Genomic DNA, 12,680 nt, shown 5'->3' on the forward strand with positions numbered 1-12,680 from the left:
ATAATTTAAAAGTTATAAAATATTTTTAAAAAATAAAAAAATATAAATAGTTCATGAAATTCTAGAAAATTAGCATGAAATATATGTGCATTGTCACGGGTCACCATAATTAAAAATTTAGCATTTGAAGCAATATTTTTATTAAAAAATAATAATTTGACTATTTTTAAAAGGTTAGAATCCAAATTTTACTTAATAAAGTGGAAGGTTATATCAATGCCAAATTTATCATTGTTCCTAAACAAATAGGAGGCTAACATATAGCATCAAAAAATAGCTACTAAAATTTTGTTTGATAAACTAAAAACTGATGTCACATATGGTTGATAGAAAAAAATATGTTAAATTGATAAATTTTAAAAGTAATTATTGAAGAGTATAATGAATGGACTAAAGCTTTTTAAATTGAAAAAGTTGGGATAGTTGAATTTTTAATTTTTGAAAAGTTTGGGACCACTTCCCACCAATCAACATTATTTGCAAATTACTTGGTCTCGACATGTATGTATTCAAATCTGTGTTTCATCTTGTTCCAATAATTTCAGTTCTCCTCTTGCAGTAATCATACACTATTTTCCCTTGGTTTCAGTTTGAACCATCAATGGCCGATGCAATTGCTTTCGACCTTGCCACAGAGCTCATTACTAAGTTGAGCTCTCGTGCTCTCTCTCAAATTGGACTCTGGTGGAATCTCAAACATGACATCGACGACCTCAAACGCACTGTCTATGCAATCAAAGATGTGCTTCTTGACGCTGGAGAGAAATCGGTAACCTACGAAGGCCTCAGACTTTGGGTTGAACAGGTGACCGATGCACTTTATGATGCTGATGACTTGCTCGATGATTTCTCTACTGAAGCTTTGCGGAAAGATCTGATGAGTGGGAACAAGCTGACAAAAGAGGTACGCCTTTTCTTCTCAAGCTCAAACCAGTTTGCTTACAGCCTCAAAATGGGGCGGAAAATTAAGGCTATTAAGGCCAGATTAGCTTCGATTGGAAGCGAGGTCCAGATGTACGACTTTGCAAGCCGTTGTAGTCGTGTGGAAACTTCTTTCATGACTAAAAAGTGGCAGCAAATGCACTCTTTTGTGTGTGAAGATGAAATAATAGGGAGGGATTATGATGAAGTAGCTCTTCTAAAACTCGTGTTAGGGTTTCAAAGTGAAGAGAATCTTTATATCATTCCAATTGTGGGGATTGGAGGGTTAGGGAAAACTACATTGGCAAGACTTGTTTATAACGATGAAATGGTTAAACGTCATTTTGAATTGATGATGTGGGTGTGTGTTTCAGATGTTTTTGATGTGAAAGCAATTGTAAAAACCATTATTGAATGTGTGACTTACAAACCACTAGATCAAAATCTCGATATGGACCAATTGCAAAAACAACTTCAAGATAAAATTGATGGGAAAAAATATTTGCTTGTTTTAGATGACGTTTGGAATGAGGATGTGCAAAAATGGTTAAGCTTAAAGAATTTACTGATGGGTGGGGCTAAAGGAAGTAAGATAATACTAACTACTCGCTCTATGAAGGTAGCAAAAATTACTAGTAATTGTCTGCCCTATGTTTTGAAAGGTTTGTCTGACGATGATGCTTGGTCTTTGTTCAAAAAGATAGCATTTAAGAAAGGATATGCAGACTCAACAAATTCAGCCTTTGTGGAAATGGGAAAGAAAATGTTGGAAAACTGTGCTGGAGTTCCTTTAGCCATAAAGACAATAGGTGGTATGTTATCTTTTAAGGGAACTCTAATTGAGTGGCAGTCTCTCCTAGACAGACAATTTAGTAGAATATCCCTAAGAGAAAATGAAATTTTAGATCCACTTGGGCTAAGTTACAATCATCTCCCATCCCATTTAAAGCTTTGCTTTGCTTATTGTTGATTGTATCCAAAAGACCATGCGATTGATGTACAAACACTTGTTCAATTTTGGATTGCACAAGGTTTTGTAAAACAATCAAATCCGAGTCAATCTCTTTATGAGATTGGATTTGGGTATTTTCAAGATTTAGTTGAAAGAAGCTTCTTTCAAGAAGTAGGGGAAAGATATTCGGGGGAAGGACTAACATGTAAAATGCATGATTTAATGCACGATCTAGCTATACTTGTAGCAAAAACAAATAGCATTGTTGTAGATTCAAATTTTAGTGCAAAGGAGGTTGGTGGCAAATGTCGTCACATATCTGTTAATCCTTCATTAATTCCTTTGATTAAAGGAAAGAGGTTGCGAACCTTGTTACATTTTCCAAACAAGAGAGAGGAAAGCCAACATATGAGTGATGAAACTTGGGATTCAATCATTTCAAATTGTATACACTTGCGTGTATTAAAATTAGATAATTTAGATATTAATAAAGTTCCACGGTCCATTCATAAATTGAAACATTTGAGATATCTTGATCTTTCTAACAATCCTAAGCTTAAGATCTTGCCTAAGGGTATTTGCAAGATACAAAATTTACAGGCGCTAAAACTTGATTGGTGTAGTCAACTTAAAGAATTGCCAAAGAAGATTGAAAATTTGGTGAATCTTACCCATCTTACGTGTGAACAATGTCATAGCTTAACTCATATGCCACGTGGAATAGGGATGTTGACTTCCCTTCAGACGTTAAGTGGATTTGTAGTGGATAAAGATGGTTCTCATGGCGGTGCAGATCTAAGTGAATTGAGAGGGCTTAACAACCTAAGGGGACAGCTAAGAATTAAGAATTTGGGATTTGTGAAAAATGCAAAAGAGATATTTAGGGCTGCTAATTTGAAAGAGAAGCAACATTTGCGATCATTGGTTTTAGTATGGAGTGGTGATAGTGATGATGACGACAAGTCACTTGAAGACCTACAACCCCATCCAAATCTGGAGTCGTTGCTTGTGTGATAGGGTGGAGAGGAGATGCCAAGTTTCCAAGTTGGATTTCTTTGCTCACAAATCTTGTAAATATTTCCATATGGGGTCCTAGTAAATTCAAACATCTCCCTTCCTTTGCTCAATTGCCTTGTCTTCAACACCTATTCATTTTGGATTTGATTGAGCTCGAGTACATGGACGATAACAACCCCAATGGAAGACAAGGAAACCTGGAATCATTTTTCCCATTGCTCAAGCGTCTTCACATCCAAAATTGTCCAAATATGAAGGGTTGGTGGGGGAAAAGGCCGATTGATGATGATAACGAGGATGACACAACAGTTGCATTTCCTTGTCTTTCCCATTTACATATTGAAGATTGCCCTTTGACTTCAATGCCGTTGTATCCATCACTTGATGAACTAATATTGGTCAATACCAGTTCAAGGCCATTAAAGCAGACCCTTAAGATGAACATCACCAGTATATCACCATCAACTTCAACCCCTTCTCTTCCTCTCTCCAAATTGAGCTCTTTCCATGTACAGAATATCGAGGAACTGGACACGAGCATGCTAGATAAGTGGCTTCAACATCTAACAAATCTGCAACAGCTTTATCTCATTGATTTGCCCAATTTAACATCGCTTCCGGACGAGATGCGTCGCCTAACTAATTTGCAACAGTTAAATATAGATGGAGTTCCTCAGTTGGAGGAAAGGTGTGAGAAGGACATTGGTGCCGATTGGTATAAGATTGCTCACATCCCTGAAGGTTGGACTTTTCCTTAATTTCCTTATTGAAATACTACTCCTACTAGTACTAATTCTTTAATTATCATTTTTCATAATATTTTTGCTAATTTGTGCAGTAACCCAACGGCCTGGATTTTTATTCTGAAAGGCATTTGACAACTTTAAGAATTTAGATGCAGACAAATGGGTGGTAATTACTTAATTGCTTTACATTTTGAAATCATAACAATCTCACAATTTCAAATGATCTAATATAACCCCCTAACTAAGCTTCTTCTTTTTCAGCATGAGTTCAATGAAAGAGCCAAAAAACAGGACATGCATTCTTCATCAGCTGATCTGTCCATGGCATTGTACTCCCATGAAATCGTCATCTGTAAGCACATTTGTTCTTTCTTTCTCTTTTTTTTCTTTGTTGAGGAGTCCCTCTGATGATTTAATCCTATTTTTTGTTAGATTTTGGCTCTCTTCTTATGCAGAGCATAGCATATATTACAAGAAGCAGAGGCCATCCTTTCAACTACGATTTGTTTATCTGCCAAAATATTCCAACAAAACAAAAATGGTAAGACATGTCATCAGGTTCCTTATAAATTTTCCAATTGATTTGATATAAATTATATATATGGAGTATTTCAAGAGTAGTAATATATATGCTAACAGATTACTAGCTTATATGGTACCAATGCTATTGACAGATTGAGTCGTGTTGGAGAGAGCTTAAACACGAAATGTCGTTGTCAAGTAAGTAAATTGAATAGGGGATAGAGGTTAAGGGTTGATGACAATGGAGGGGGAAGAGGGGAACTTAGATACAGTGCACCCCTTTTAGCTGTTTGAATTTTGAAGGTTGAATCAGGAAAGGATCTTGCTTCAGAATATTCGGTGGTGAGGTCGAGGTTGATAAAATGTTTTCATTATTTATAGATGAACAACAATTTATTAAACACACATATTAACACTAACGGGGATGTGAATTTGTTACCATTACAGAAGATGATGATGATGATGCCCAATGTTTGCCCTTTCGTAGAACTTGCACTGGAAAATCATAGAGAATGCCTTTGTGGTTAGCCACCATTCATGCACATAATATAAAGTTCTATTTAGTAACAGTAAGTGTTTCTTCTACATTAGGACACTGCTCAGTCTAAATGACATAAATTTTAACATAATATGTATTGGCATTTATAATTTGCAGGTTCATTGTTGCTATATAGAGAATATTAATGGGCTAGAATCCACCTTGAAGACATTGATATCCTTAGCTCTCAAAGAAACACCCTGCCATTACCTACGTTCTTCCTTTCTTTCTTTCGAGTATTGCAATGTCTCATCGCATTGAGATTCCAGAAGAAATGCTTATGTAAAGCTTGGCTGATCCTGGAGCTTATATTTATAGATGATTTGTTTCGTGGGTGATGTATGGATTTAAAGGAACACTTGGTCAGGAACTATTATTGAGTGCCACCTTCTGAGTGTTACTTTTCCTTTGCATAGCTAAAGTAAGTTGGAAGAGTGTTTACTTAATTGTACAAACGTGAGGTTGCACCAAGTTTGGAGGGTTGGGCATAAATCATTTATTTGTATTGTGAAGTTCATAGTGAATTTATCTTTGGGCAAGACCCCGCAGACGTAGGACGAGTTCCGAACTGCGTAAACATCTTGATTGTGTTTTTTCTTATTCCCCTTTAGTTTTACTTTTGTGTGTCAACTTAAGAGAAAAAAACATTTTTCTTTTTCGGACACATGGAAACACAACTAATTATAAGGCAATTTCGTGTACATTATGTAAGACTATCATTTAATGAAAGCACTTCAGTACCTAATTAACACGGATGAAAATATGGATGCCCTACAACAGTTGCAACCCCTTTTAGCTTGTTACAAAACAACTATACCTAGATCCAATGTCTTCTTTTATCTTCAATTAAATTTTGTATTTTAGGAATTTTACTTTCATTGAAGAAGAAAATTTTGGGTAAAATTAATATTATATGAATAAAGTTAGCTTAGCTCAACAACTCAAGCTTGCAAGGGGAGAAGAGATATCTATATATGTTTGATTTTTGCCTTGTGAGCTATTTTCAATTGAATAAAGGTAAAGTCCACTAACCCCATTGATATTTTTATTGAGAAGAGGAAAAAAAAAATTGACTATATATAGGATTATCAATAAAAGTCAATTTTACTTTTATTTTGGATTGATAGATTCTAGATTGCGTTCTGGTGAAAACGAAGTTGTGAACTATATTTCTTGGTTATGGATAAAATTGCTTTGTAAGATACATGTTAGCATATATTTTGGGTTTAATTTTCAATTAATAGATACATGTCATACCTCGTAAGATCACATTCAAACTTTAATATATAATCATCCCTATTGGAGTAATAAAGTTTTAATAAGTATATTGTTAACCAAAAATAATAGGGAAAAAAGAAAGAAAGAATATAATAAATTTAGTTTAATATAGACCTGTTTATGGATTGGGCTACCCGTCAAGCTTGAATGCCTGTAAAAATTTTTGGAAGGGTTTGGGTAAAATATTAGGCCCGAAAACTGGACTTGGAAAAAAATTAAGCTTGTTTAAAATATGGGTCGAGCTTGGGCTTAAACATTCAAGGCTTAAGCCCGACCCAATGTATTTTTTTAGTTTGTAATATTTTATATTCTATTATTTTTATATACTATGTAACTTATAACAAATAAAAATTAAATTTATAACACTACTATAAAGTAAACATTAAAATATTTTAATATAAATATATTTGTAAAAATATTAAGATGATTAGATATAAAATTTTAATAAAAATATATAAGTAAAATTATTAAATATTAAATTAAAAATAATAATATGGACGAGTTTAAAATAGGCTTGGGTTAGCTATTTATCAAAATGGACAGACTTGGACAATTTCGAGTCAGGCTGAACTTAAGTAAGTATAAAATGAATTAATATCATGTTAAGCCCGATTAAACCTGACCCATGATTACCTTTAATTTAATCTTACAACTCTGCATTTTTAGATAATATTTGAATGAGTTTTATCAACTTGTATAATATTATTAGAGAAACAAAAATTCTTTAGAATGAAAGCTTTGATTGTATAAAAAGTATTATAACATCTGCAATATATAAAATTACTGCTGCTATTTACTGCTGTTTTACTGCTATTTTGTTATTATATTATTATTATTATTATTTTATTATTATTGTTTAGATAGTATATAACTCTTATTTTATTGTTAATTTTGCTACTATTTTAGAGTCATTTGTTTTCTAAATTACAACTATTTTAGTGTTATTTAGGTATAAAGACATATTCAATATGTTGAATATTAACACAAGTTTGTTGAAAAAAATGTTTGTTTGTGTTTATAGGGACGCAGCTTTTGTCTTTAGTTTCTAGGTACTAAGTTTAATCTTATGTATTTTGTTAATAGCATTTAGAAACAAAAGGCAAGAGATTATAAATTCATATAAACCCCATATTCTATATTACTTAGAAAAATAATGATAATGAGACTTTTGGATCATATAAAGACCATGTTTTAAATATTATTTGTATTTTATTTGGTTTTCTTTAAATTTCTCTTTTAAGAGCTGCAGTTAAATTTTAGTTGAATGAAACAGTAGAGATAGGTGTTCTACCATATATATATATATATGTATATGTGGAATCAGATTCTATCAACAGTTCTTGTTCAAGGGTCGATTAAATATCGAACCCAATATTCATCACGTAACCTTATTATTTCACATATATTTTCATTTATCCAATTTATCCGATGAACATTTTAGAATATTAACCGTTACACGGTGGAATCAGCACTTAGCAACCACCTCATGTTCAAAGGATCCCAGTGGAATCAGCACTTAGCAACCACCTCATGTTCAAAGGATCCCAATGGAATCAACACTTAGAAACCACCTTATAATCAATGATACGGGGAATCAGCACATAGCAACCCCTTTCACAATCAAGGATACGGTGGAATCAGCACTTAGCAACCACCTTATAATCAATGATACGGGGAATCAGCACATAGTAACCCCTTTTTGATCAATGATTCGGGGAATCTGCACTTAGCAACCCCTTACATTCAAAGAATTCTGGTCAAATCCGAGTGTTCAATCGGGAATCTTACTTCACAACATTTTACCAACTTTTCCAATTTATTCACATTTTGTAATCTACATCAAATATTTATTCTATATTCAATCATATCTCAACAATATATTAAATAAAATTAAAACAATGAATTATTCACATACAAAATTACCATCATGCTTTCAAAGTCAATTCATCATCTTTCTTGGTTTATAATAACACATTTAACTTATTTAACACTCACATTATTCAATCTAGTCCTAAAATCACACTTTGGAAAAAATTACATTTTTGCCCCTAAAGTTTCACAAAATTATGATTTTACCCCAAAGCTCGTAAATTAAACTTCATCCCTTATTCTTATGTATTATGAAATGCTGAACATTTTCCCCTTCTATGGCAACATCGAATTCACACTTTAACACTTACTTATGAACATTAGGTATTTTTACCGATTATGTCGTTTTACTAGTTTTCACTTAAAATCGCTTAGCAAAAGTTGTTTAACATAATTTCAAGCTTCATATTCTACCATAAAACATCAAAATAAACACATTTCACCTATGGTTACTTTTCCAAATATAAACCATAGATTAAATTATTGCTAGAATAAGCTAAATCAAGTTATCGGGACTCCAAAAACGTAAAGAACATTAAAAACGGCGCTTGGAATCACTTACTATGGAGCTTGGAAGCTTGAAAACCCTAACAATGGCTTCCCCCCTTGTGAAATTTGGCCAAGGCTTGAAGATGATGATTTTTGGCCTATTTTGTCTTTTTAATACATTTTAATTATCGAATTACCAAAATACCCTAACTTAAAAATTTTCTATTTCACTTATCTCATGTCCATTTTTGTCCACAATGTAACCAATGGTCTAATAACCATTTAAGGACTTCCAATATAAAATTTCATAACAATTGGACACTTCTAACATGTAGAACTAAACTTTTGCACTTTTTTACAATTTAGTCCTTTTGGCTAAATTGAGTGCCCAAACGTCGAAATTTTTGAATGAAATTTTCACAAAATGATTCTGTGAAATTGTAGACAATAAAAATATGATAAAAAATAATTTTTTTCTCGTTAGATTTGTGGTCCCGAAACCACTGTTCCGACTAGGCCCAAAATCGGGCTGTTGCACACTAGACTCATCTAGCCAAAGTTTGTCGAGATTCCCCAAAAAGGGTTCATGAGGCTTAGAATCCGTACTTAGCCTTCTTAATGAGTATTCATCATTTCTTCGCACTATGGGACTAACGCTTCCATCCCTGTCCCCTCAAAAGTGATCTTTTCATCTTGTGCAAAGGCGGCCGCTTTGTATGTTTTAAGAAGGTTGCACAGTCGGTTCGTTAGCTTAATGTGTTAGTGGTTGTCGAGCCCAAGAGACAAAATGGTGTGGCATTTTCCATTGAAAAGTGATGATCTAGTGTAAGACAGTCCAACAAAAGTGACAGTCGGCTAGAGTCAGGTTCTTTTATATCGTAAGTTTAAAATCTAAGTGGAGCTAGTGGCTATAGGCGTCGTTTTCCATTATATCTGACTTATTTTTTCATGAGAAGAATCATCTAAAAGCCTAAGATTGAACCCAAGAAGGATCGAGATAACCAGAGGCTGGAATCTCTCAATCCAAGAATCTCTTTTCTCGACTCTGTTAATTTTTACAATTTCTATTTCAATTTACACAATCTCAATTTGTCCATATTTTTAATTCTGTTTTTTTTATTTCTTTCAGGTATGCAGTTTTTCTTGGGCATGACTGTGCCCGAGAAATCGATGAATAAGAAGTTGTGCAAAACCAGTCTTTAAGGATTTTACCCTACTTCCCTTATACTATTATTTTCATTATTTTATAGGGATAGGATACTTTTGGTGCTTTCAATGACACATCAGTCACTGGTTTCTTGGAAATCAAAGGACCAATCTACTGTATCCAAGTCTTCAACAGAAGCAGAGTACAGGAGTATGGCAATCACAGCAACAGAGGTGGTTTGGCTAGATGGTTTGCTGACTGAGATTGGAATCAGGAGAAAGTAATCAGTCAAGCTTTTTTGTGATAGGCTACTTAAAAGATTTAGAATGGTCTTATAAAGACTGAGCATATATCTCCACAGAGCAGTTGGCAAACATCCTTACAAAGATTTTGGGGGTATAGCAACATTAGCATTTAGTATCCAAGTTGGGGGTTAAAGATGTATTTCAACCACCAACTTGAGGGGGAGTGTTGAAACAAATAGTTAGTTTGTTAATTTCAAATTAGTTAGAGTTAGTTAGCATAGGACAATTTTTTTTCTTGGATGATGGTTTGACAACTGTATATATATATATATATATATATATATATTTGTAAATCATTTTGTAAGATAAATGAATGAAAAATCAAATGAATTTTTTAAGTTTCTTGATTTTTTAACAATTGCTCACATCGGTAGAGGTTGGTGGTTTCATTCTAGTCTCATTCAAATTGGATAGTGTTAATTTCCTTATTGAAATATTATTCCTTTTACATCTTCTCTAAATTGAATTCCTACATGTACAAATTCTTTAATTATCATATTTCTTAATATTTTGCTAATTTGTGCAGTAACCCATTGGCTTGAATTTTTCTGAAAGGCATTTGACAACTTTAAGAGTTTACATACAGAAAAAGAGGTGGTAATTATTTAAGTGCTTTACACTTTTAAATCTTAATAATCGCACAATTTCATCTTAACAAATTGGTCCTATTTTTCTCTTAAATTTGTTAAGTTTTTGGCTCTATTCTTCGACAGAGCACAGCATACATTACATGAAGCAGATGCCACATTTTCTACTACGAGTTGTTCATCTGCCAAAATTTCCAACAACAGAAAATGGTAATATATGTCACCAATTTCCTCCTAAGTTCCAATTGATCTGATATAAATGATGTAAATGGAGTATGTCAAGAGTTGTAATACACATGCCAACTGACTAATGTATAAAACACACATATTAACACTAATGGGGATGTGAATTTGTTACCATTACAGATGATGATGATGCCCAATGTTTGTCCCTTCGTTAAGCTTGCACTGAAAAAGCATAGACAATTGGTTTGTGTTTGCCATTGCCAAAGTTCGTCCTTTCTTTCTAGGACTGCAGCATTGTGGCATCGAGATTCCGGTGGAAGAGCCTTATCTTTTGTTTAAATGACGAGGGATTACATGAACAAATTACAAGCTGTGTTATTCGACTTGTGGTTTGATGTGTGCTGACATGAGCAACAACACGTAAGTCATGTATATATAGCCAGGAATTCGGCTGCTTTTGGAAGAGTCCTAAACCAAGCATGATCAGGGGCGTAGCCCTCTCCCTAAAATGGAAAATTTCCATTTAGACCCTTTAAAAATTTTAAAATTTTAAAATAGTAAAGATAAAATTACACTTTGTCCATCCTAAAAATGATAAAAATTTTATTTAATCCTTTAAAAATTATAAAGATATAGACTATTAAAAATTACAATTTAATTTCAGCCCCTTAAAAATTTTTCTGGCTTCACCCCTAAGCATGATAATGGAAGATAAGCTTCAATATATTGTAATTTGGAAATTTATATATATTGTACCAAAAAATGTGCTAATCTAAAAGAAGTTGAGAAAATAAATAAAAGTAGGACTAAAGTTGCACAAATCATTAAGACAGGGACTATCCGTAAAATTCACCTAATTAAAGAAAACAGAGGAAGGGAAAGGATGGTAAACTCCTCTCCCTTTTCATCAAAACTTAAAGGAAATTTTATTATGTATCTTTTAAAAACTTATTTGAATATTTTACTTAGGTATCAACTATGCTTTTAAATTTATATTAACACCTAGGTTTGATTCGCGTTAGTTGGGTTAATTGTTTGGTCTCTATCTTGTTAATGTAATTTACCAAAAAAAATTTATATGAATAAAAAATATTTTCTTTAGTAATAGAACAAATTTTATTAATTTCAATTTTATGCTAATGCTTGAAGGGTGTTTTTATTTTTTGAATTTATGAACAATACTTTTAATTAAGAAATTTACTAAACGCAGATACTTATATGAAAATTAAAATATTTAGTCAAATTTATTTTTAAAATTTATGAATTAATTATAAAATTATTCATCTGATACATGACAATTTCAATTTTATCTTCAAAAAGGGTATAATTGAAAAATAGAATACAATATATTACCTCCTTTTCTTTCTACCATTTAATCAAATGAAAGTTATGATTAATCTCTTCATTTCCTTTTCCTCCCTCATTTTAGATATTCTAATAAAAGAATATAGTTTAATCCAAAAGTAAAATTAAAACCAAACATTATTGGGAGGAGCAGTAGCAAACATTAAAATAATTAATTTTCATGGATAATAAAATAGACATAAAAGCACTCTCCCTCCTCCTTTTTACTTGCGATTTGGTGTTTTTTTTTTCCTGAGGTTGCTGGTAGTGGATTTGGTTATGATGATGTTCGGGTTGACTGGGGTTTTGGGTGTGAGGATGACGGTAGGTGCAAGCTGAAGTAGTGATCTGGACTCTGATTTAGTGAATAGTGATGGTAGGGCTGGAGTAGAGGTTGGAGCAGTTGACGCTGGTGAAGATGGGAGAGGGAGCTGTCCTTGGCAGTGGAGGTTGGCGACTTTGACTCCATCAACAGGCTCAAGGTCATATGGACCAAATTGTAATTTTTTTGTAAAATTTGAGAGGATTTTTTTTTGTAATTAATAAAATATTGTAAAATATATATTCAGAATATATAAATCTAACATTAATGATCAAAGCCAAAAAATATATATATTTAGCATAAAAAATAAAAGGATCATACATTACCCAAATAGTGAAAATGGGTCCAATCAAAGTCCTCTAATTAATTTGTCCAAATCAACATTGATTCAGAATTTATAATTTTCTTTTCATTTGAAAAATTAAACTCAATAATTGGTAGACTTAAATAAAAATCG

General features: G+C 32.6%; 1 protein-coding gene across 3 annotated transcripts; it reads left to right on the forward strand.

The window, feature by feature from the left end:
* The first annotated feature begins 486 nt into the window (after nucleotides 1-486).
* LOC107934562 (putative disease resistance protein RGA3) lies at nucleotides 487-5,235 on the forward strand. 3 transcript variants are annotated; one of them, XM_041105191.1, is made up of 7 exons: nucleotides 487-3,631; nucleotides 3,729-3,802; nucleotides 3,898-3,988; nucleotides 4,069-4,177; nucleotides 4,311-4,511; nucleotides 4,606-4,727; nucleotides 4,814-5,235. In XM_041105191.1, exon 1 carries the CDS (start codon nucleotides 602-604, stop codon nucleotides 1,889-1,891), a length of 1,290 nt encoding a protein of 429 aa, XP_040961125.1. In that variant the 5' UTR covers nucleotides 487-601; the 3' UTR covers nucleotides 1,892-3,631; nucleotides 3,729-3,802; nucleotides 3,898-3,988; nucleotides 4,069-4,177; nucleotides 4,311-4,511; nucleotides 4,606-4,727; nucleotides 4,814-5,235. The 3 variants fall into 3 exon arrangements, with proteins under 3 accessions (XP_040961125.1, XP_040961126.1, XP_040961124.1); XM_041105192.1 differs by having other exon boundaries at nucleotides 4,311-4,505; XM_041105190.1 differs by having other exon boundaries at nucleotides 4,311-4,500.
* The last annotated feature ends 7,445 nt before the right edge of the window (nucleotides 5,236-12,680 follow it).

This window comes from Gossypium hirsutum, chromosome D11, assembly GCF_007990345.1.
Source record: "Gossypium hirsutum isolate 1008001.06 chromosome D11, Gossypium_hirsutum_v2.1, whole genome shotgun sequence".
Lineage (NCBI taxonomy): Eukaryota > Viridiplantae > Streptophyta > Magnoliopsida > Malvales > Malvaceae > Gossypium > Gossypium hirsutum.